At 45.5% G+C, this 25,691-nt stretch overlaps 1 protein-coding gene across 2 annotated transcripts in view; it reads left to right on the top strand.

Moving 5' to 3' along the window:
- The window catches only part of washc5 (WASH complex subunit 5), a 48,037-nt gene that overhangs the window by 3,965 nt on the left and 18,381 nt on the right, over nucleotides 1-25,691 (top strand). For both annotated transcript variants that reach the window (XM_082958936.1, XM_082958929.1), the window contains exons 5-17: nucleotides 329-429; nucleotides 917-1,109; nucleotides 2,244-2,396; nucleotides 2,543-2,656; nucleotides 2,862-3,033; nucleotides 4,037-4,164; nucleotides 4,305-4,434; nucleotides 7,078-7,190; nucleotides 8,548-8,714; nucleotides 9,754-9,829; nucleotides 9,952-10,062; nucleotides 15,632-15,772; nucleotides 22,360-22,440. In XM_082958936.1, coding sequence (XP_082815062.1) covers nucleotides 329-429; nucleotides 917-1,109; nucleotides 2,244-2,396; nucleotides 2,543-2,656; nucleotides 2,862-3,033; nucleotides 4,037-4,164; nucleotides 4,305-4,434; nucleotides 7,078-7,190; nucleotides 8,548-8,714; nucleotides 9,754-9,829; nucleotides 9,952-10,062; nucleotides 15,632-15,772; nucleotides 22,360-22,440 — 1,680 coding nt within the window. The remainder of the gene's footprint in view (nucleotides 1-328; nucleotides 430-916; nucleotides 1,110-2,243; nucleotides 2,397-2,542; nucleotides 2,657-2,861; nucleotides 3,034-4,036; nucleotides 4,165-4,304; nucleotides 4,435-7,077; nucleotides 7,191-8,547; nucleotides 8,715-9,753; nucleotides 9,830-9,951; nucleotides 10,063-15,631; nucleotides 15,773-22,359; nucleotides 22,441-25,691) is intronic.

The following is a 25,691-nucleotide window of genomic DNA, read 5'->3' as shown; positions in this document are numbered from 1 at the left end:
TTTATACATTTCATGAAAATCGTCCCTGTATGTTTGGCGATGTCCAGAAGGTATGTAACAGTCCTATGATGTGGTGTTTGTCCTTGTTAACCAGTGTGATGCCCTGTATGTTTGGTGATGTCCAGAAGGTATGTAACAGTCCTATGATGTGGTGTTTGTCCTTGTTAACCAGTGTGATGCCCTGTATGTTTGGTGATGTCCAGAAGGTATGTAACAGTCCTATGATGTGGTGTTTGTCCTTGTTAACCAGTGTGATGCCCTGTATGTTTGGTGATGTCCAGAAGGTATGTAACAGTCCTATGATGTGGTGTTTCTCCTTGTTAACCAGTGTGAAGCGCTGTATCTCTATGGAGTCATGCTGTTGGTTATTGACCAGAAGATGGAGGGAGAGGTCAGAGAGAGGATGCTGGTGTCCTACTATAGATACAGGTCAGACTTTTGCTGCTCTTTTTGGGGGGAAATGGCTTCTACATCCTTTATACAGTTCAACCCTTTTAAGAATCAATCTTCTTTGTTATTTTGTCAGGGACTGTTTAATGCTGTCAATAATATCTATAATACTATAATAATATCTATAATATTATAATACTATAATATCTATAATACTATAATAATGTCTATAATACCATAATACTATCTATAGTACTAGGACAGTAAGATAGCGCTGACAGACATGGAAGCTCTGCTTTTAGCTCCTAAGCAATTTTGCACAAGCATTTCACTTCACACACACAATAACATCTGCTAAATATATGTATGTGACCAATAACATTTTGATTTGAAAACATTTCACAGGCTGAAATCTAATGCGTAGTACAAGAGAGAGCTAAAAAGTTATTTTAATGAAAGAAAACAAAACATCTTGAGTTAAAATGGACCGTGTTCCTAACAATACATGTCCTGTTTGTCTATCCAGTGCTGCCCGCTCCTCAGCAGACTCTAACCTGGATGACATCTGTAAGCTGCTGCGTAGTACAGGCTACTCCAGCCAGTCAGGGGCCAAACGGCCAGCTAACTACCCTGAGAGCTACTTCCAGAGAGTGCCTATCAGTTCTACCTTCATCAGCATGGTGATCGGCAGGCTGCGTTCTGATGACATCTATAACCAGGTAAGACTCAAACGGATCATTTCCTGCATTTTTTTAAATTGTTTTTTATAACCATTTTGTTTTCTTACCTTTTTTTTTAAAAGGAGTTTGTCGTGTCACTGTTTTTCCTAGTTGGTAACGTAAACACTCCATTGGTTCCCTTTAGGTGGTTAGTATCCTAGAGCTGAATGACAGTTCTTACACCCCGACTAATGCTACAATATTACGTTGTCTTGAATGTTTTATTATTATCTATTTGTATGTTATTTATCATGTAATCGTCTGATTCTCAGATCCATGTTTAGTCCTGTCTCTAAAGATGTCCTCTGTCTCCCACCCAGGTGTCTGAGCATCGCAGCACAGCGTTAGCATAACCAGTCTCAGATCCATGTTTAGTCCTGTCTCTAAAGATGTCCTCTGTCTCCCCCCAGGTGTCTGAGCATCGCAGCACAGCGTTAGCATAACCAGTCTCAGATCCATGTTTAGTCCTGTCTCTAAAGATGTCCTCTGTCTCCCCCCAGGTGTCTGAGCATCGCAGCACAGCGTTAGCATAACCAGTCTCAGATCCATGTTTAGTCCTGTCTCTAAAGATGTCCTCTGTCTCCCACCCAGGTGTCTGAGCATCGCAGCACAGCGTTAGCATAACCAGTCTCAGATCCATGTTTAGTCCTGTCTCTAAAGATGTCCTCTGTCTCCCACCCAGGTGTCTGAGCATCGCAGCACAGCGTTAGCATAACCAGTCTCAGATCCATGTTTAGTCCTGTCTCTAAAGATGTCCTCTGTCTCCCCCCAGGTGTCTGAGCATCGCAGCACAGCGTTAGCATAACCAGTCTCAGATCCATGTTTAGTCCTGTCTCTAAAGATGTCCTCTGTCTCCCCCCCAGGTGTCTGAGCATCGCAGCACAGCGTTAGCATAACCAGTCTCAGATCCATGTTTAGTCCTGTCTCTAAAGATGTCCTCTGTCTCCCACCCAGGTGTCTGAGCATCGCAGCACAGCGTTAGCATAACCAGTCTCAGATCCATGTTTAGTCCTGTCTCTAAAGATGTCCTCTGTCTCCCCCCAGGTGTCTGAGCATCGCAGCACAGCGTTAGCATAACCAGTCTCAGATCCATGTTTAGTCCTGTCTCTAAAGATGTCCTCTGTCTCCCCCCAGGTGTCTGCGTACCCTCTGCCTGAGCATCGCAGCACAGCCTTAGCTAACCAGGCTGCCATGCTGTATGTCTGTCTCTACTTCATTCCCTCCATACTTCAGACTCAACAGGCCAAGATGAGGGAGATAGTGGACAAGTACTTCCCTGATAACTGGGTGAGAGACACCATCTAAACTGTACTTCCCTGAATACTAGGGGGAAAAAAAACATTTAGTGTACTTGTTTATCTTGATGCAGTATATTTCCCTCGGCCACCAGCCATTACGCTGGTTTAAAGTATTTACAATTTCTCCTGCTGCAGGTCATCAGTGTCTACATGGGAATCACTGTGAATCTGGTGGAGGCTTGGGAACCGTATAAAGCTGCCAAGATCGCACTCAACTACACCCTGGACTCGGCCAATATCAGAGAGCAGGTATAGAGGCTAACAGGCTTACTGACAAAACGTCTACTAACATGAAATGGTTTTCACTTGTTATAGACGTGAGTCTCCCATCATATCCTTCACAAGTTGTTGTGAAAATGTGGAAGGTTAGAGGACTGCTTATGACCCCCCCCCCCCCCCCCCCACTGCCATGTTATAACACCCTGTAACTAACCATACATTAACCCTCCTCTAGGCCAGTCGTTATTCAGTCAGTATGGAGGGCCTGAGGCCACAGATTCAGCAGCTGCTGAAGGAAGGGTTTCTGAGGGAGGAGATCGTCCTGGATAACATCCCCAAGCTGCTCAACTGTCTACGGGACTGTAACGTTTCTATACGCTGGCTGATGCTACACACTGCAGACTCAGGTAGGTCTTTCTATAGACCTCTAGGTCCATGCATGAAATGGGCTTACAACTGATTTATGAAGCATCCATAAAGGGTTCATGAAGCGTCCATAAAGGCCTTATAAAGGGTTCATGAAGCATCCATAAAGGCCTTATAAAGGGTTCATGAAGCATCCATAAAGGCCTTATAAAGGGTTCATGAAGCATCCATAAAGGCCTTATAAAGGGTTCATGAAGCATCCATAAAGGCCTTATAAAGGGTTCATGAAGCATCCATAAAGGCCTTATAAAGGGTTCATGAAGCGTCCATAAAGGCCTTATAAAGGGTTCATGAATCATCCATAAAGGCCTTATAAAGGATTCATGAAGCATCCATAAAGGCCTTATAAAGGGTTCATGAAGCATTTTGTATTGATTTATTTTTAAGGTCCCGTGTGGCTCAGTTGGTAGAGCATGGTGTTTGCAACGCCAGGGTTGTGGGTTCAATTCCCACGGGGGACCAGTACGGAGAAAAAAAGGGAAAAAAATGTATGAAATGTATGCATTCACTACTGTAAGTCGCTCTGGATAAGAGCGTCTGCTAAATGACTAAAATGTAAAATGATTAAAGTGGGAATGAGAACTAGTATCAAAACCAGGTAGAGCAGAACCTCAGGTATAGTCATATCAGACAGAACCTCGGGTGTAATCGTGCTGGGCTGCACTGTGTCGTGCCAGGTTAACTATGTCATGCCAGGTGGCACTATGTCATGCTATGCCAGGTGATACTATGTCATGCCATGCCAGGTGACACTGTGTCGTGATACTATGTCATGCCAGGTCATACTGTCATGTCATGCGATACTATGTCATGCCATGCCAGGTGTAATGCCAGGTGATACTATGCCATGCCAGGTGATACTGTGTCATGCCATGCCAGGTGATACTATGTCATGCCATGCCAGGTGATACTCTGTGTCATGTCAGGTGATACTGTGTCATGCCAGGTGATACTATATTCCTAAACTGTGTTGTCTTCTTGCAGCCTATGATCCCAACAACAAGCGTCTGCGCCAGATCAAAGATCAGGTGATCAACGACTCCAAGTACAACCCCAAGATCCTCTTCCAGTTACTCCTCGACACCGCCCAGTTCGAGTTCACTCTCAAAGAGGTCAGTCTCAACAATATCATATATGATTTGATGCCAAGTTGTAATTACACAATTAAAAAAAAACGTGTCGGGTCTCTGAATATAAATGGTGAATTCACCATCTGTGTTCCCCCTGGGTTTTTTTTCTCTTCCTCTCTCAGATGTTCAAGCAGATGCTGTCAGAGAAGCAGCTGAAATGGGAGAGTTATAGAACAGAGGGATCAGAGAGGATGACCGAGCTGGCTGAGGTCTTCTCTGGGGTCAAGCCTCTAACCAGAGTGGAGAAGAATGGTGAGATGGATAACAGAACTAGCTACAACATAAAAACACACATCATTACCACAACTGGTAGTTCACAATCTGGACTCCCTACTCTTATTGTAGTTCACAATCTGGACTCCCTGCTCTTATTGTAGTTCACAATCTGGACACTCTTATTGTAGTTCACAATCTGGACTCCCTGCTCTTATTGTAGTTCACAATCTGGACTCCCTGCTCTTATTGTAGTTCACAATCTGGACTCCCTGCTCTTATTGTAGTTCACAATCTGGACTCCCTGCTCTTATTGTAGTTGTTCACAATCTGGACTCCCTGCTCTTATTGTAGTTCACAATCTGGACTCCCTGCTCTTATTGTAGTTCACAATCTGGACTCCCTGCTCTTATTGTGACTGCTTGTAAAATCCTTTTAGTTGGAGTCAATCACTGAAACTGTTTGAATGGCACAAAAATACACAATCCATGTCTCAAGGCTTTAAAAAAAATCCTTCTTTAACCTGTCTCTTCCCCTTCGTCTTCACTGATTGAAGTGGATTTAACAAGTGACATCAATAAGGGATCATATCCTTCACCTGGATTCACCTGGTCAGTCTCTGTCATGGAAAGAGCAGGTGTCCAGTCAGTGTATACCCCACACATATATAGAGGGTGAAATGGACAAGGGGGTGAAATGGACAAGGGGGTGAAATGGACAAGGGGGTAAAATGGACAAGGGGGTGAAATGGACAAGGGGGTGAATGGACAAGACAGAAGATGTAAGTATCTTTGAACAGGATATGGTAGTAGGTTCCAGACAGAAGATGTAAGTATCTTTGAACAGGATATGGTAGTAGGTTCCAGACAGAAGATGTAAGTATCTTTGAACAGGATATGGTAGTAGGTTCCAGGCTCACCGCTTTCTGTCACACTCAAAAGTCCCCCTTCTGTATGAAGAATGGTCCCCCACCCAGCCAACACCCAGCCAACACCCAGCCAACACCCAGCCAACACCCAGCCAACACCCAGCCAACACCCAGCCAACTTAACACACCTGTGGGAAGCATTGGAGTGCTTTGGACACCTTGTAGAGTCCATGTCCCAACAACCTGAGGCAGTTCAGGGGGCAGAATACCTTCCTCAATATTAGGAAGGCATTCCTAATGTTTTTCTGTTAAAAGCATGTGGCTCACTGTACCATACCTATTCCTGTTGCAGGCTCACTGTACCATACCTATTCCTGTTGCGGGCTCACTGTGCCATACTTATTCCTGTTGCGGGCTCACTGTACCATACTTATTCCTGTTGCGGGCTCACTGTGCCATACTTATTCCTGTTGCAGGCTCACTGTACCATACCTATTCCTGTTGCAGGCTCACTGTACCATACCTATTCCTGTTGCAGGCTCACTACCATACCTATTCCTGTTGCAGGCTCACTGTACCATACTTATTCCTGTTGCGGGCTCACTGTACCATACCTACTCCTGTTGCAGTCTCACTGTACCATACCTATTCCTGTTGCGGGCTCACTGTACCATACCTATTCCTGTTGCGGGCTCACTGTACCATACTTATTCCTGTTGCGGGCTCACTGTACCATACCTATTCCTGTTGCCGGCTCACTGTACCATACCTATTCCTGTTGGGGGCTCATTGTACCATACCTATTCCTGTTGCGGGCTCACTGTACCATACTTATTCCTGTTGCCGGCTCACTGTACCATACTTATTCCTGTTGCGGGCTCACTGTACCATACTTATTCCTGTTGCAGGCTCACTGTACCATACTTATTCCTGTTGCCGGCTCACTGTACCATACTTATTCCTGTTGCCGGCTCACTGTACCATACCTATTCCTGTTGCGGGCTCACTGTACCATACCTATTCCTGTTGGGGGCTCACTGTACCATACTTATTCCTGTTGCGGGCTCACTGTACCATACTTATTCCTGTTGCGGGCTCACTGTACCATACTTATTCCTGTTGCAGGCTCACTGTACCATACCTATTCCTGTTGCAGGCTCACTGTACCATACCTATTCCTGTTGCAGGCTCACTGTACCATACCTATTCCTGTTGCAGGCTCACTGTACCATACCTATTCCTGTTGCGGGCTCACTGTACCATACTTATTCCTGTTGCGGGCTCACTGTACCATACTTATTCCTGTTGCGGGCTCACTGTACCATACCTACTCCTGTTGCAGGCTCACTGTACCATACCTATTCCTGTTGCGGGCTCACTGTACCATACTTATTCCTGTTGCAGGCTCACTGTACCATACTTATTCCTGTTGCGGGCTCACTGTACCATACCTATTCCTGTTGCGGGCTCACTAGTGCCATACTTAGTCCTGTTGCAGGCTCACTGTACCATACTTATTCCTGTTGCAGGCTCACTGTACCATACTTATTCCTGTTGCGGGCTCACTGCACCATACCTATTCCTGTGGTGGACTCACTGTACCATACCTATTCCTGTTGCGGGCTCACTGTACCATACCTATTCCTGTTGGGGGCTCACTGTACCATACTTATTCCTGTGGCAATAAGCTGATCTCACTGTACCATACTTATTCCTGTGGCAATAAGCTGATCTCACTGTGCCATACTTCCTCCCATTCTAAACGTGTTAGATGTTGATGTGTTGTTGACATGGTTGTTGTTGTTGTTGGACAGAGAACCTGCAGGCATGGTTCAGGGAGATCTCTAAGCAGATAGAGTCTCTGAACTACGAGGACTCCACCGCTGCAGGCAGGAAGACCGTTCAGCTGATACAGGCCCTCGTAGAGGTGAGGCTTGGAAATTCACCACAAACGACAACGACTAGAAAGTGAACAAGAGTACATTCACTTAGTGACCGTTACATGATCATTTTATTACACGGTAACACACTTAGTGACCGTTACATGATCATTATATTACATGGTAACACACTTAGTGACCGTTACATGATCATTATATTACATGGTAACACACTTAGTGACCGTTACATGATCATTATATTACATGGTAACACACTTAGTGACCGTTACATGATCATTATATTACATGGTGACACACTTAGTGACCGTTACATGATCATTATATTACATGGTAACACACTTAGTGACCGTTACATGATCATTATATTACATGGTAACACACTTAGTGACCGTTACATGATCATTATATTACATGGTAACACACTTAGTGACCGTTACATGATCATTATATTACATGGTAACACACTTAGTGACCGTTACATGATCATTATATTACATGGTAACACACTTAGTGACCGTTACATGATCATTATATTACATGGTAACACACTTAGTGACCGTTACATGATCATTATATTACATGGTAACACACTTAGTGACCGTTACATGATCATTATATTACACGGTTACACACTTAGTGACCGTTACATGATCATTATATTACACGGTGAGTACATGGTAACACACTTAGTGACCGTTACATGATCATTATATTACATGGTGGTTACATTTGTATTCCTTCGATTTAATATACAATGGTGTTGCTTTGTCCAAAAATATGTTGTAACTTTTCAGTGAAAAGCTCAACTTTTCTCATGTTCATTCTAACAGCCAATTGGATAAGAGACTTGGAAGTGTGGAAACAGGAGACTATATAACCCTGTCTTCCTGTCCTCTCCTTACCAATAAACCCTGATTTTCTTGTCCTCTCCTTACCTATATAGCCTGACTTCCTCACCTTACCTGTAAACCCCGACTTCCTGTCCCCTCCTTACTAATAAACCCTGACTTCCTCTCCTTACCAATAAACCACGACTTCCTGTCCTCTCCTTACCAATAAAACCTGACTTCCTGTCCTCTCCTTACCAATAAACCCTGACTTCCTGTCCTCTCCTTACGTATAAACCCTGACTTGCTGTCCTCTCCTTACCTATAAACCCTGACTTGCTGTCCTCTCCTTACCTATAAACCCTGACTTCCTGTCCTCTCCTTACCTATAAACCCTGACTTCCTGTCCTCTCCTTACCTATAAACCCTGACTTCCTGTCCTCTCCTTACCTATAAACCCTGACTTCCTGTCCTCTCCTTACCTATAAACCCTGACTTCCTGTCCTCTCCTTACCTATAAACCCTGACTTCCTGTCCTCTCCTTACCTGTGCTCAGGTTCAAGAGTTCCACCAGTTGGAGTCCAACCTGCAGGTGTGTCAGTTCCTGGCTGACACCAGGAAGTTCCTTCACCAGATGATCAGGACGATCAACATCAAGGAGGAGGTCCTGATCACCATGCAGATAGTAGGAGACCTGTCCTACGCTTGGCAGATCATAGACAGGTAGGGGTTATAAATGTCTTATGAATGGGTGGGTTATGTATGGGTTATGAATGGTCCTGATCACCATGCAGATAGTAGGAGACCTGTCCTACGCTTGGCAGATCATAGACAGGTAGGGGTTATAAATGTCTTATGAATGGGTGGGTTATGTATGGGTTATGAATGGTCCTGATCACCATGCAGATAGTAGGAGACCTCTCCTACGCTTGGCAGATCATAGACAGGTAGGGGTTATAAATGTCTTATGAATGGGTGGGTTATGTATGGGTTATGAATGGTCCTGATCACCATGCAGATAGTAGGAGACCTCTCCTACGCTTGGCAGATCATAGACAGGTAGGGGTTATAAATGTCTTATGAATGGGTTATTTATGGGTTAATAATGGGTTATGAATGGTCCTGATCACCATGCAGATAGTAGTAGACCTGTCCTATGCATGGCAGATCATAGACAGGTACACACTGACCAACTACATATTACCAGTTTCATGATGACATAGTCAGGTCTCTCTTGCAAATAAGATCCCAGTGAGACTAACCTGGTCAACCCAGTGAGACTAACCTGGTCAACCCAGTGAGACTAACCTGGTCAACCCAGTGAGACTAACCTGGTCAACCCAGTGAGACTAACCTGGTCAACCCAGTGAGACTAACCTGGTCAACCCAGTGAGACTAACCTGGTCAACCCAGTGAGACTAACCTGGTCAACCCAGTGAGACTAACCTGGTCAAATAAGATCTCAGTGAGACTAACCTGGTCAACCCAGTGAGACTAACCTGGTCAACCCAGTGAGACTAACCTGGTCAACCCAGTGAGACTAACCTGGTCAAATAAGATCTCAGTGAGACTAACCTGGTCAACCCAGTGAGACTAACCTGGTCAACCCAGTGAGACTAACCTGGTCAACCCAGTGAGACTAACCTGGTCAAATAAGATCTCAGTGAGACTAACCTGGTCAACCCAGTGAGACTAACCTGGTCAAATAAAAAAAAAAATCTAAATTTGCCATTTTGAATGTTTTTCTCTGGTTGTTTCCCAGCTTCACGTCCATCATGCAGGAGAGTATCAGAGTGAATCCATCCATGGTGACCAAACTACGAGCAACCTTCCTAAAGGTCAACCGTTCACCTCTCAGAAAAACACTTCATTTAGTAGAGGACACAGGTTCAAAAGGTCTTTTACTGTTTTGAAAACATGCAGTCTGTAACGCGTGTTTTTTATTGATGTATGTTTCCAGTTGGCGTCTGCGTTGGATCTGCCTCTGCTGCGAATCAACCAGGCTAACAGTCCAGATCTGCTTAGTGTTTCTCAGTTCTACTCCGGGGAACTGGTGACCTACGTCAGGAAGGTACGGTCCCGGGGGACGAGGAATGCTGAATCTCAAATCAACCCCCGGTCCCCACTCCCTACGCCTAGTCTCTACTCTCTACCCCCAGCCCCTAGTCTCTACTCTCTACCCCCAGCCCCTAGTCTCTACTCTCTACCCCCAGCCCCTAGTCTCTACTCTCTACCCCCAGACCCTAGTCTCTACTCCCTACCCCCAGCCCCTAGTCTCTACTCTCTACCCCCAGTCCCTAGTCTCTACTCTCTACCCCCAGCCCCTAGTCTCTACTCTCTACCCTTAGCCTCTACTCTCTACCCCTAGCCTCTACTCTCTACCCTCAGCCCCTAGCCTCTACTCTCTACCCCTAGACTCTACTCTCTACTCCCAGCCCCTAGTCTCTACTCCCTACCCCCAGCCCCTAGTCTCTACTCCCTACCCCCAGCCCCTAGTGTCTACTCTCTACCCCCAGACCCTAGTCTCTACTCCCTACCCCCAGCCCCTAGTCTCTACTCTCTACCCCCAGCCCCTAGTCTCTACTCTCTACCCCCAGCCCCTAGTCTCTACTCTCTACCCTCAGCCTCTACTCTCTACCCCCAGCCCCTAGCCTCTACTCTCTACCCTCAGCCCCTAGCCTCTACTCTCTACCCCTAGCCTCTACTCTCTACCCCCAGCCCCTAGCCTCTACTCTCTACCCCCAGCCCCTAGCCTCTACTCCCTACCCCCAGCCCCTAGTCTCTACTCTCTACCCCCAGCCCCTAGTCTCTACTCTCTACCCCCAGCCCCTAGTCTCTACTGTCTACCCCCAGCCCCTAGTCTCTACTCTCTACCCCCAGCCCCTAGTCTCTACCCCCAGCCCCTAGTCTCTACTCTCTACCCCCAGCCCCTAGTCTCTACTCTCTACCCCCAGCCCCTAGTCTCTACTCTCTACCCCCAGCCCCTAGTCTCTACTCCCTACCCCTAGTCTCTACCCCCTGCCCCTAGTCTCTACTCTCTACCCCCAGCCCCTAGTCTCTACTCTCTACCCCCAGCCCCTAGTCTCTACTCTCTACCCCCAGCCCCTAGTCTCTACCCCCAGTCCCTAGTCTCTACTCTCTACCCCCAGCCCCTAGTATCTACTCTCTACCCCCAGCCCCTAGTATCTACTCTCTACCCCCAGCCCCTAGTCTCTAGTCTCTACTCTCTACCCTCAGCCCCTAGTCTCTACTCTCTACCCCCAGCCCCTAGTCTCTACCGCCAGCCCCTAGTCTCTATTCTCTACCCCAAGCCCCTAGTCTCTACTCTCTACCCCCAGCCCCTAGTCTCTACCCCCAGCCCCTAGCCTCTACCCCCAGCCCCTAGCCTCTACCCCCAGCCCCTAGTCTCTACCCCCAGCCCCTAGTCTCTACTCTCTACCCCCAGCCCCTAGTCTCTACTCTCTACCCCCAGCCCCTAGTCTCTACTCTCTACCCCCAGCCCCTAGCCTCTACTCTCTACCCCCAGCCCCTAGTCTCTACTCTCTACCCCCAGCCCCTAGTCTCTACTCTCTACCCCTAGTCTCTACTCTCTACCCCCAGCCCCTAGTCTCTACTCTCTACCCCTAGTCTCTACTCTCTTCCCCCAGCCCCTAGCCTCTACTCTCTGCCCCTAGCCTCTCCCCTCTACCCCCAGCCCCTAGTCTCTACTCTCTACCCCCAGCCCCTAGTCTCTACTCTCTACCCCCAGCCCCTAGTCTCTACTCCCTACCCCCAGCCCCTAGTCTCTACTCTCTACCCCCAGCCCCTAGTCTCTACTCCCAGCCCCTAGCCTCTACTCTCTGCCCCTAGCCTCTCCCCTCTACCCCAAGCCCCTAGTCTCTACTCTCTACCCCTAGTCTCTACTCTCTACCCCCAGCCCCTAGTCTCTACTCTCTACCCTAGTCTCTATTCTCTACCCCCAGCCCCTAGTCTCTACCCCCAGCCCCTAGTCTCTACTCTCTACCCCCAGCCCCTAGTCTCTACTCTCTACCCTAGTCTCTATTCTCTACCCCCAGCCCCTAGTCTCTACCCCCAGCCCCTAGTCTCTACTCTCTGCCCCTAGCCTCTACTCTCTGCCCCTAGCCTCTCCCCTCTACCCCCAGCCCCTAGTCTCTACTCTCTACCCCTAGTCTCTACTCTCTACCCCCAGCCCCTAGTCTCTACTCTCTACCCTAGTCTCTATTCTCTACCCCCAGCCCCTAGTCTCTACCCCCAGCCCCTAGTCTCTACTCTCTACCCCTAGCCTCTACTCTCTACCCCCAGCCCCTAGGCTCTACTCTCTACCCCCAGCCCCTAGTCTCTACTCTCTACCCCTAGCCTCTACTCTCTACCCCTAGTCTCTACTCTCTACCCCAGCCCCTAGTCTCTACTCTCTACCCCCAGCCCCTAGTCTCTGCTCTCTACCCCCAGCCCCTAGTCTCTGGTCTCTACCCCCAGCCCCTAGTCTCTACTCTCTACCCCCAGCCCCTAGTCTCTACTCTCTGCCCCTAGTCTCTACCCCCAGCCCCTAGTCTCTACTCTCTACCCCCAGCCCCTAGTCTCTACTCCCTACCCCCAGCCCCTAGTCTCTACTCCCAGCCCCTAGTCTCTACTCTCTACCCCCAGCCCCTAGTCTCTACTCTCTACCCCCAGCCCCTAGTCTCTACTCTCTACCCCCAGCCCCTAGCCTCTACTCTCTACCCCCAGCCCCTAGTCTCTACTCTCTACCCCCAGCCCCTATTCTCTACTCTCTACCCCCAGCCCCTAGTCTCTACCCCCAGCCCCTAGTCTCTACCCCCAGCCCCTAGTCTCTACCCCAGCCCCTAGCCTCTACTCTCTACCTCCAGCCCCTAGTCTCTACTCCCTATCCCCAGCCCCTAGTCTCTACTCCCTACCCCCAGCCCCTAGTCTCTACCCCCAGCCCCTAGTCTCTACTCTCTACCCCCAGCCCCTAGTCTCTACTCCCTACCCCAACAGATCATCGTCCCTGAGAGCATGTTTCCTCTACTCTCCACTAGGTGTTACAGATCATACCTGAGAGCATGTTTCCTCTACTCTCCACTAGGTGTTACAGATCATCCCTGAGAGCATGTTTCCTATACTCTCCACTAGGTGTTACAGATCATCATCCCTGAGAGCATGTTTCCTCTACTCTCCACTAGGTGTTACAGATCATCGTCCCTGAGAGCATGTTTCCTCTACTCTCCACTAGGTGTTACAGATCATCCCTGAGAGCATGTTTCCTCTACTCTCCACTAGGTGTTACAGATCATCCCTGAGAGCATGTTTCCTCTACTCTCCACTAGGTGTTACAGTTCATCCCTGAGAGCATGTTTCCTCTACTCTCCACTAGGTGTTACAGATCATCATCCCTGAGAGCATGTTTCCTCTACTCTCCACTAGGTGTTACAGATCATCTCCTGAGAGCATGTTTCCTCTACTCTCCACTAGGTGTTACAGATCATCCCTGAGAGCATGTTTCCTCTACTCTCCACTAGGTGTTACAGATCATCCCTGAGAGCATGTTTCCTCTACTCTCCACTAGGTGTTACAGATCATCATCCCTGAGAGCATGTTTCCTCTACTCTCCACTAGGTGTTACAGATCATCCCTGAGAGCATGTTTCCTCTACTCTCCACTAGGTGTTACAGATCATCCCTGAGAGCATGTTTCCTCTACTCTCCACTAGGTGTTACAGATCATCCCTGAGAGCATGTTTCCTCTACTCTCCACTAGGTGTTACAGATCATCCCTGAGAGCATGTTTCCTCTACTCTCCACTAGGTGTTACAGATCATCCCTGAGAGCATGTTTCCTCTACTCTCCACTAGGTGTTACAGATCATCCCTGAGAGCATGTTTCCTCTACTCTCCACTAGGTGTTACAGATCATCCCTGAGAGCATGTTTCCTCTACTCTCCACTAGGTGTTACAGATCATCCCTGAGAGCATGTTTCCTCTACTCTCCACTAGGTGTTACAGATCATCATCCCTGAGAGCATGTTTCCTCTACTCTCCACTAGGTGTTACAGATCATCATCCCTGAGAGCATGTTTCCTCTCCTCTCCACTAGGTGTTACAGATCATCCCTGAGAGCATGTTTCCTCTACTCTCCACTAGGTGTTACAGATCATCCCTGAGAGCATGTTTCCTCTACTCTCCACTAGGTGTTACAGATCATCCCTGAGAGCATGTTTCCTCTACTCTCCACTAGGTGTTAGAGATCATCCCTGAGAGCATGTTTCCTCTACTCTCCACTAGGTGTTACAGATCATCATCCCTGAGAGCATGTTTCCTCTACTCTCCACTAGGTGTTACAGATCATCCCTGAGAGCATGTTTCCTCTACTCTCCACTAGGTGTTACAGATCATCCCTGAGAGCATGTTTCCTCTACTCTCCACTAGGTGTTACAGATCATCCCTGAGAGCATGTTTCCTCTACTCTCCACTAGGTGTTACAGATCATCCCTGAGAGCATGTTTCCTCTACTCTCCACTAGGTGTTACAGATCATCATCCCTGAGAGCATGTTTCCTCTACTCTCCACTAGGTGTTACAGATCATCCCTGAGAGCATGTTTCCTCTACTCTCCACTAGGTGTTACAGATCATCCCTGAGAGCATGTTTCCTCTACTCTCCACTAGGTGTTACAGATCATCCCTGAGAGCATGTTTCCTCTACTCTCCACTAGGTGTTACAGATCATCCCTGAGAGCATGTTTCCTCTACTCTCCACATCCCTGAGAGCATGTTTCCTCTACTCTCCACTAGGTGTTACAGATCATCCCTGAGAGCATGTTTCCTCTACTCTCCACTAGGTGTTACAGATCATCCCTGAGAGCATGTTTCCTCTACTCTCCACTAGGTGTTACAGATCATCCCTGAGAGCATGTTTCCTCTACTCTCCACTAGGTGTTACAGATCATACCTGAGAGCATGTTTCCTCTACTCTCCACTAGGTGTTACAGATCATCCCTGAGAGCATGTTTCCTCTACTCTCCACTAGGTGTTACAGATCATCCCTGAGAGCATGTTTCCTCTACTCTCCACTAGGTGTTACAGATCATCCCTGAGAGCATGTTTCCTCTACTCTCCACTAGGTGTTAGAGATCATCCCTGAGAGCATGTTTCCTCTACTCTCCACTAGGTGTTACAGATCATCATCCCTGAGAGCATGTTTCCTCTACTCTCCACTAGGTGTTACAGATCATCCCTGAGAGCATGTTTCCTCTACTCTCCACTAGGTGTTACAGATCATCCCTGAGAGCATGTTTCCTCTACTCTCCACTAGGTGTTACAGATCATCCCTGAGAGCATGTTTCCTCTACTCTCCACTAGGTGTTACAGATCATCATCCCTGAGAGCATGTTTCCTCTACTCTCCACTAGGTGTTACAGATCATCCCTGAGAGCATGTTTCCTCTACTCTCCACTAGGTGTTACAGATCATCCCTGAGAGCATGTTTCCTCTACTCTCCACTAGGTGTTACAGATCATCCCTGAGAGCATGTTTCCTCTACTCTCCACTAGGTGTTACAGATCATCATCCCTGAGAGCATGTTTCCTCTACTCTCCACTAGGTGTTACAGATCATCCCTGAGAGCATGTTTCCTCTCCTCTCCACTAGGTGTTACAGATCATCCCTGAGAGCATGTTCACCTCCCTGGCTAAGATCATCAAGCTGCAGATCCATGCCATCATGGAGGTTCCCACCAGACTGGACAAGGACAAGCTGAAGGACTACGCCCAGCTGGGGGCTCGCTACGAGGTCAGAGGTCGTTTTAGAAACAGCTTTATGGTCCTGTGTGAATCAGTCGGATGAGCATGGGCGCTTGCGATGACAAAAGGTTGTGGGTTCGATTCCCGCTGGGGCCACCCATATGAAAAATATAATCACACATGACTGTTAGTGTCTTTGTTAAAAAGTGTCTCCGAAATGGCAGATATAGAGGTCAGTACTACACCAGACACACACTGCTAGTGTTAGACTGGTGCAGGGAACAAGATGGGGGGTCTCTCAGAGGACCTATACTATAACTAGGACCTATAGTAGTGACTATAACTAGGACCTATAGTAGTGACTATAACTAGGACCTATACTATAACTAGGACCTATAGTAGTGTCTATAACGAGGACCTATAGTAGTGACTATAACTAGGACCTATACTATAACTAGGACCTATAGTAGTGACTATAACTAGGACCTATAGTAGTGACTATAACTAGGACCTATAGTAGTGACTATAACTAGGACCTATACTATAACTAGGACCTATAGTAGTGACTATAACTAGGACCTATAGTAGTGACTATAACTAGGACCTATAGTAGTGACTATAACTAGGACCTATAGTAGTGACTATAACTAGGACCTATAGTAGTGACTATAACTAGGACCTATAGTAGTGACTATAACTAGGACCTATAGTAGTGACTATAACTAGGACCTATAGTAGTGACTATAACTAGGACCTATAGTAGTGACTATAACTAGGACCTATAGTAGTGACTATAACTAGGACCTATAGTAGTGACTATAACTAGGACCTATACTATAACTAGGACCTATAGTAGTGACTATAACTAGGACCTATAGTAGTGACTATAACTAGGACCTATAGTAGTGACTATAACTAGGACCTATAGTAGTGACTATAACTAGGACCTATAGTAGTGACTATAACTAGGACCTATAGTAGTGACTATAACTAGGACCTATAGTAGTGACTATAACTAGGACCTATACTATAACTAGGACCTATAGTAGTGACTATAACTAGGACCTATAGTAGTGACTATAACTAGGACCTATACTATAACTAGGACCTATAGTAGTGACTATAACTAGGACCTATAGTAGTGTCTATAACTAGGACCTATAGTAGTGACTATAACTAGGACCTATAGTAGTGACTATAACTAGGACCTATAGTAGTGACTATAACTAGGACCTATACTATAACTAGGACCTATAGTAGTGACTATAACTAGGACCTATAGTAGTGACTATAACTAGGACCTATACTATAACTAGGACCTATAGTAGTGACTATAACTAGGACCTATAGTAGTGACTATAACTAGGACCTATAGTAGTGTCTATAACTAGGACCTATAGTAGTGACTATAACTAGGACCTATACTATAACTAGGACCTATAGTAGTGACTATAACTAGGACCTATAGTAGTGACTATAACTAGGACCTATACTATAACTAGGACCTATAGTAGTGACTATAACTAGGACCTATAGTAGTGACTATAACTAGGACCTATAGTAGTGTCTATAACTAGGACCTATAGTAGTGACTATAACTAGGACCTATAGTAGTGACTATAACTAGGACCTATACTATAACTAGGACCTATAGTAGTGACTATAACTAGGACCTATAGTAGTGACTATAACTAGGACCTATAGTAGTGACTATAACTAGGACCTATAGTAGTGACTATAACTAGGACCTATAGTAGTGACTATAACTAGGACCTATAGTAGTGACTATAACTAGGACCTATAGTAGTGACTATAACTAGGACCTATAGTAGTGACTATAACTAGGACCTATAGTAGTGACTATAACTAGGACCTATAGTAGTGTCTATAACTAGGACCTATAGTAGTGACTATAACTAGGACCTATAGTAGTGACTATAACTAGGACCTATACTATAACTAGGACCTATAGTAGTGGCTATAACTAGGACCTATACTATAACTAGGACCTATAGTAGTGACTATAACTAGGACCTATAGTAGTGACTATAACTAGGACCTATACTATAACTAGGACCTATAGTAGTGACTATAACTAGGACCTATACTATAACTAGGACCTATAGTAGTGACTATAACTAGGACCTATACTATAACTAGGACCTATAGTAGTGACTATAACTAGGACCTATACTATAACTAGGACCTATAGTAGTGACTATAACTAGGACCTATACTATAACTAGGACCTATAGTAGTGACTATAACTAGGACCTATACTATAACTAGGACCTATAGTAGTGACTATAACTAGGACCTATAGTAGTGACTATAACTAGGACCTATAGTAGTGACTATAACTAGGACCTATAGTAGTGACTATAACTAGGACCTATAGGGCTATAAGCTAGGACCTATAGTAGTGTCTATAACTAGGACCTATAGTAGTGACTATAACTAGGACCTATACTATAACTAGGACCTATAGTAGTGACTATAACTAGGACCTATAGTAGTGTCTATAACTAGGACCTATAGTAGTGACTATAACTAGGACCTATACTATAACTAGGACCTATAGTAGTGACTATAACTAGGACCTATACTATAACTAGGACCTATAGTAGTGACTATAACTAGGACCTATACTATAACTAGGACCTATAGTAGTGACTATAACTAGGACCTATAGTAGTGACTATAACTAGGACCTATATTATAACTAGGACCTATAGTAGTGTCTATAACTAGGACCTATAGTAGTGACTATAACTAGGACCTATACTATAACTAGGACCTATAGTAGTGACTATAACTAGGACCTATACTATAACTAGGACCTATAGTAGTGACTATAACTAGGACCTATAGTAGTGACTATAACTAGGACCTATAGTAGTGACTATAACTAGGACCTATAGTAGTGACTATAACTAGGACCTATAGTAGTGACTATAACTAGGACCTATAGTAGTGACTATAACTAGGACCTATACTATAACTAGGACCTATAGTAGTGTCTATAGCGAGGACCTATAGTAGTGACTATAACTAGGACCTATAGTAGTGACTATAAGCTAGGACCTATAGTAGTGACTATAACTAGGACCTATAGTAGTGACTATAACTAGGACCATAGTAGTGCTATAACTAGGACCTATAGTAGTGACTATAACTAGGACCTATAGTAGTGACTATAACTAGGACCTATAGTAGTGACTATAACTAGGACCTATAGTAGTGACTATAACTAGGACCTATAGTAGTGACTATAACTAGGACCTATAGTAGTGCTATAACTAGGACCTATAGTAGTGTCTATAACTAGGACCTATAGTAGTGACTATAACTAGGACCTATAGTAGTGACTATAACTAGGACCTATAGTAGTGACTATAACTAGGACCTATAGTAGTGACTATAACTAGGACCTATAGTAGTGACTATAACTAGGACCTATACTATAACTAGGACCTATAGTAGTGTCTATAGCGAGGACCTATAGTAGTGACTATAACTAGGACCTATACTATAACTAGGACCTATAGTAGTGTCTATAACTAGGACCTATAGTAGTGACTATAACTAGGACCTATACTAGTGCAAGCTAGGACCTATAGTAGTGACTATAACTAGGACCTATAGTAGTGACTATAACTAGGACCAATAGTAGTGTCTATAGCGAGGACCTATAGTAGTGACTATAACTAGGACCTATAGTAGTGACTATAACTAGGACCTATAGTAGTGACTATAACTAGGACCTATAGTAGTGACTATAACTAGGACCTATAGTAGTGACTATAACTAGGACCTATAGTAGTGTCTATAACTAGGACCTATAGTAGTGACTATAACTAGGACCTATACTATAACTAGGACCTATAGTAGTGACTATAACTAGGACCTATAGTAGTGACTATAACTAGGACCTATAGTAGTGACTATAACTAGGACCTATAGTAGTGACTATAACTAGGACCTATAGTAGTGACTATAACTAGGACCTATAGTAGTGACTATAACTAGGACCTATAGTAGTGACTATAACTAGGACCTATAGTAGTGTCTATAACTAGGACCTATAGTAGTGACTATAACTAGGACCTATAGTAGTGACTATAACTAGGACCTATAGTAGTGACTATAACTAGGACCTATAGTAGTGTCTATAACTAGGACCTATAGTAGTGACTATAACTAGGACCTATACTATAACTAGGACCTATAGTAGTGACTATAACTAGGACCTATAGTAGTGACTATAACTAGGACCTATAGTAGTGACTATAACTAGGACCTATAGTAGTGACTATAACTAGGACCTATAGTAGTGACTATAACTAGGACCTATAGTAGTGACTATAACTAGGACCTATAGTAGTGACTATAACTAGGACCTATAGTAGTGACTATAACTAGGACCTATAGTAGTGCTATAACTAGGACCTATAGTAGTGTCTATAACTAGGACCTATAGTAGTGACTATAACTAGGACCTATAGTAGTGACTATAACTAGGACCTATAGTAGTGACTATAACTAGGACCTATAGTAGTGACTATAACTAGGACCTATAGTAGTGACTATAACTAGGACCTATACTATAACTAGGACCTATAGTAGTGACTATAACTAGGACCTATAGTAGTGACTATAACTAGGACCTATAGTAGTGACTATAACTAGGACCTATAGTAGTGACTATAACTAGGACCTATAGTAGTGACTATAACTAGGACCTATAGTAGTGACTATAACTAGGACCTATAGTAGTGACTATAACTAGGACCTATAGTAGTGTCTATAACTAGGACCTATAGTAGTGACTATAACTAGGACCTATACTATAACTAGGACCTATAGTAGTGACTATAACTAGGACCTATAGTAGTGACTATAACTAGGACCTATAGTAGTGACTATAACTAGGACCTATAGTAGTGACTATAACTAGGACCTATACTATAACTAGGACCTATAGTAGTGACTATAACTAGGACCTATAGTAGTGACTATAACTAGGACCTATAGTAGTGACTATAACTAGGACCTATAGTAGTGACTATAACTAGGACCTATAGTAGTGACTATAACTAGGACCTATAGTAGTGACTATAACTAGGACCTATAGTAGTGTCTATAACTAGGACCTATAGTAGTGACTATAACTAGGACCTATACTATAACTAGGACCTATAGTAGTGACTATAACTAGGACCTATAGTAGTGACTATAACTAGGACCTATAGTAGTGACTATAACTAGGACCTATAGTAGTGACTATAACTAGGACCTATACTATAACTAGGACCTATAGTAGTGACTATAACTAGGACCTATAGTAGTGACTATAACTAGGACCTATAGTAGTGACTATAACTAGGACCTATAGTAGTGACTATAACTAGGACCTATAGTAGTGACTATAACTAGGACCTATAGTAGTGACTATAACTAGGACCTATAGTAGTGTCTATAACTAGGACCTATAGTAGTGACTATAACTAGGACCTATACTATAACTAGGACCTATAGTAGTGACTATAACTAGGACCTATAGTAGTGACTATAACTAGGACCTATAGTAGTGACTATAACTAGGACCTATAGTAGTGACTATAACTAGGACCTATAGTAGTGACTATAACTAGGACCTATACTATAACTAGGACCTATAGTAGTGACTATAACTAGGACCTATACTATAACTAGGACCTATAGTAGTGACTATAACTAGGACCTATAGTAGTGACTATAACTAGGACCTATAGTAGTGACTATAACTAGGACCTATAGTAGTGACTATAACTAGGACCTATAGTAGCTATAACTAGGACCTAAGTAGTGCTATAACTAGGACCTATAGTAGTGACTATAACTAGGACCTATACTATAACTAGGACCTATAGTAGTGACTATAACTAGGACCTATAGTAGTGACTATAACTAGGACCTATACTATAACTAGGACCTATAGTAGTGACTATAACTAGGACCTATACTATAACTAGGACCTATAGTAGTGTCTATAACTAGGACCTATAGTAGTGACTATAACTAGGACCTATAGTAGTGACTATAACTAGGACCTATAGTAGTGACTATAACGAGGACCTATAGTAGTGACTATAACGAGGACCTATTAGTAGTGTCTATAACTAGGACCTATAGTAGTGACTATAACTAGGACCTATAGTAGTGACTATAACTAGGACCTATAGTAGTGACTATAACTAGGACCTATACTATAACTAGGACCTATAGTAGTGTCTATAGCGAGGACCTATAGTAGTGACTATAACTAGGACCTATAGTAGTGACTATAACTAGGACCTATAGTAGTGACTATAACTAGGACCTATAGTAGTGACTATAACTAGAACCTATAGTAGTGACTATAACTAGGACCTATAGTAGTGACTATAACTAGGACCTATAGTAGTGACTATAACTAGGAGCCAGAGTGTCCCTGACTAGGTTCCTGGCCCCTAACTGTGCAGAGGGAACAGATGCTCACTGAGTCTCCCCAAACCGTTCCTCTCTGGCTGAATGGAGCAGTGTTGGTGAGAGGCAGTGGGTTTTCTACAGCTGAACATCCTCGACTTGTTATTTCGTTCTTGATTTTTCTCCCAGGTTGCCAAACTCACCCACGCCATCTCCATCTTTACTGAAGGGATTCTGATGATGAAGACTACGCTGGTTGGAATCATCAAGGTCAGTTTTTAAATTAAAACGGCTTTAGATATGATGACTGCAGGTAGCCTAGTGGTTAGAGGGGAGGGACGGCAGGTAGTCTAGTGGTTAGAGTGGAGGGACGGCAGGTAGCCTAGTGGTTAGAGGGGAGGGACGGCAGGTAGCCTAGTGGTTAGAGTGGAGGGACGGCAGGTAGACTAGTGGTTAGAGTGGAGGGTCGGCAGGTAGCCTAGTGGTTAGAGTGGAGGGACGGCAGGTAGCCTAGTGGTTAGAGTGGAGGGTCGGCAGGTAGCCTAGTGGTTAGAGTGGAGGGACGGCAGGTAGCCTAGTGGTTAGAGTGGAGGGACGGCAGGTAGCCTAGTGGTTAGAGTGGAGGGAGGCAGGTAGCCTAGTGGTTAGAGTGGAGGGACGGCAGGTAGTCTAGTGGTTAGAGTGGAGGGGCGGCAGGTAGCCTAGTGGTTAGAGGGGAGGGACGGCAGGTAGCCTAGTGGTTAGAGGGGAGGGACGGCAGGTAGCCTAGTGGTTAGAGGGGAGGGACGGCAGGTAGTCTAGTGGTTAGAGTGGAGGGACGGCAGGTAGCCTAGTGGTTAGAGTGGAGGGGCGGCAGGTAGCCTAGTGGTTAGAGTGGAGGGACGGCAGGTAGCCTAGTGGTTAGAGGGGAGGGACGGCAGGTAGCCTAGTGGTTAGAGGGGAGGGACGGCAGGTAGTCTAGTGGTTAGAGTGGAGGGACGGCAGGTAGCCTAGTGGTTAGAGTGGAGGGACGGCAGGTAGACTAGTGGTTAGAGTGGAGGGGCGGCAGGTAGTCTAGTGGTTAGAGTGGAGGGGCGGCAGGTAGCCTAGTGGTTAGAGTGGAGGGGCGGCAGGTAGCCTAGTGGTTAGAGTGGAGGGACGGCAGGTAGCCTAGTGGTTAGAGTGGAGGGACGGCAGGTAGCCTAGTGGTTAGAGTGGAGGGACGGCAGGTAGCCTAGTGGTTAGAGTGGAGGGACGGCAGGTAGCCTAGTGGTTAGAGTGGAGGGACGGCAGGTAGCCTAGTGGTTAGAGTGGAGGGACGGCAGGTAGCCTAGTGGTTAGAGTGGAGGGACGGCAGGTAGCCTAGTGGTTAGAGTGGAGGGACGGCAGGTAGCCTAGTGGTTAGAGTGGAGGGACGGCAGGTAGCCTAGTGGTTAGAGTGGAGGGACGGCAGGTAGCCTAGTGGTTAGAGTGGAGGGGCGGCAGGTAGCCTAGTGGTTAGAGTGGAGGGACGGCAGGTAGCCTAGTGGTTAGAGTGGAGGGGCGGCAGGTAGCCTAGTGGTTAGAGTGGAGGGACGGCAGGTAGCCTAGTGGTTAGAGTGGAGGGACGGCAGGTAGTCTAGTGGTTAGAGTGGAGGGGCGGCAGGTAGCCTAGTGGTTAGAGAGGGGGGAGGCAGGTAGCCTAGTGGTTAGAGTGGAGGGGCGGCAGGTAGGCTAGTGGTTAGAGTGGAGGGACGGCAGGTAGCCTAGTGGTTAGAGAGGGGGGAGGCAGGTAGCCTAGTGGTTAGAGTGGAGGGACGGCAGGTAGTCTAGTGGTTAGAGTGGAGGGGCGGCAGGTAGCCTAGTGGTTAGAGGGGAGGGACGGCAGGTAGCCTAGTGGTTAGAGTGGAGGGACGGCAGGTAGCCTAGTGGTTAGAGTGGAGGGGCGGCAGGGTAGCCTAGTGGTTAGAGGGTTGGGCCAGTAACCCAAAGGTTGCTAGATGGAATCCCCCGAGCTGACAAGGTATAACAATCTGTCGTTCTGTCCCTGAACAAGGTAAAACAATCTGTCGTTCTGCCCCTGAACAAGGTATAACAATCTGTCGTTCTGCCCCTGAACAAGGTAAAACAATCTGTCGTTCTGCCCCTGAACAAGGTAAAACAATCTGTCGTTCTGCCCCTGAACAAGGTAAAACAATCTGTCGTTCTGCCCCTGAACAAGGTAAAACAATCTGTCGTTCTGCCCCTGAACAAGGTATAACAATCTGTCGTTCTGCCCCTGAACAAGGTATAACAATCAGTTGTTCTGCCCCTGAACAAGGTATAACAATCTGTCGTTCTGCCCCTGAACAAGGTAAAACAATCTGTCGTTCTGCCCCTGAACAAGGTAAAACAATCTGTCGTTCTGCCCCTGAACAAGGTATAACAATCTGTCGTTCTGCCCCTGAACAAGGTATAACAATCTGTCGTTCTGCCCCTGAACAAGGTAAAACAATCTGTCGTTCTGCCCCTGAACAAGGTATAACAATCTGTCGTTCTGCCCCTGAACAAGGTAAAACAATCTGTCGTTCTGCCCCTGAACAAGGTAAAACAATCTGTCGTTCTGCCCCTGAACAAGGTATAACAATCAGTCGTTCTGCCCCTGAACAAGGTAAAACAATCTGTCGTTCTGCCCCTGAACAAGGTAAAACAATCTGTCGTTCTGCCCCTGAACAAGGTAAAACAATCTGTCGTTCTGCCCCTGAACAAGGTAAAACAATCTGTCGTTCTGCCCCTGAACAAGGTAAAACAATCTGTCGTTCTGCCCCTGAACAAGGTAAAACAATCTGTCGTTCTGCCCCTGAACAAGGTAAAACAATCTGTCGTTCTGCCCCTGAACAAGGTAAAACAATCTGTCGTTCTGCCCCTGAACAAGGTATAACAATCTGTCGTTCTGCCCCTGAACAAGGTATAACAATCTGTCGTTCTGCCCCTGAACAAGGTAAAACAATCTGTCGTTCTGCCCCTGAACAAGGTATAACAATCTGTCGTTCTGCCCCTGAACAAGGTAAAACAATCTGTCGTTCTGCCCCTGAACAAGGTATAACAATCTGTCGTTCTGCCCCTGAACAAGGTAAAACAATCTGTCGTTCTGCCCCTGAACAAGGTAAAACAATCTGTCGTTCTGCCCCTGAACAAGGTAAAACAATCTGTCGTTCTGCCCCTGAACAAGGTAAAACAATCTGTCGTTCTGCCCCTGAACAAGGTATAACAATCTGTCGTTCTGCCCCTGAACAAGGTATAACAATCTGTCGTTCTGCCCCTGAACAAGGTAAAACAATCTGTCGTTCTGCCCCTGAACAAGGTATAACAATCTGTCGTTCTGCCCCTGAACAAGGTAAAACAATCTGTCGTTCTGCCCCTGAACAAGGTAAAACAATCTGTCGTTCTGCCCCTGAACAAGGTATAACAATCTGTCGTTCTGCCCCTGAACAAGGTAAAACAATCTGTCGTTCTGCCCCTGAACAAGATAAAACAATCTGTCGTTCTGCCCCTGAACAAGATAAAACAATCTGTCGTTCTGC

The sequence above is a fragment of the Salmo salar genome, chromosome 02 (genome assembly GCF_965601325.2).
Source record: "Salmo salar chromosome 02, fSalSal1, whole genome shotgun sequence".
Lineage (NCBI taxonomy): Eukaryota > Metazoa > Chordata > Actinopteri > Salmoniformes > Salmonidae > Salmo > Salmo salar.
Note: the sequence above shows the minus strand (reverse complement) of the source record. Positions and strands in the feature narration are given on the sequence as shown.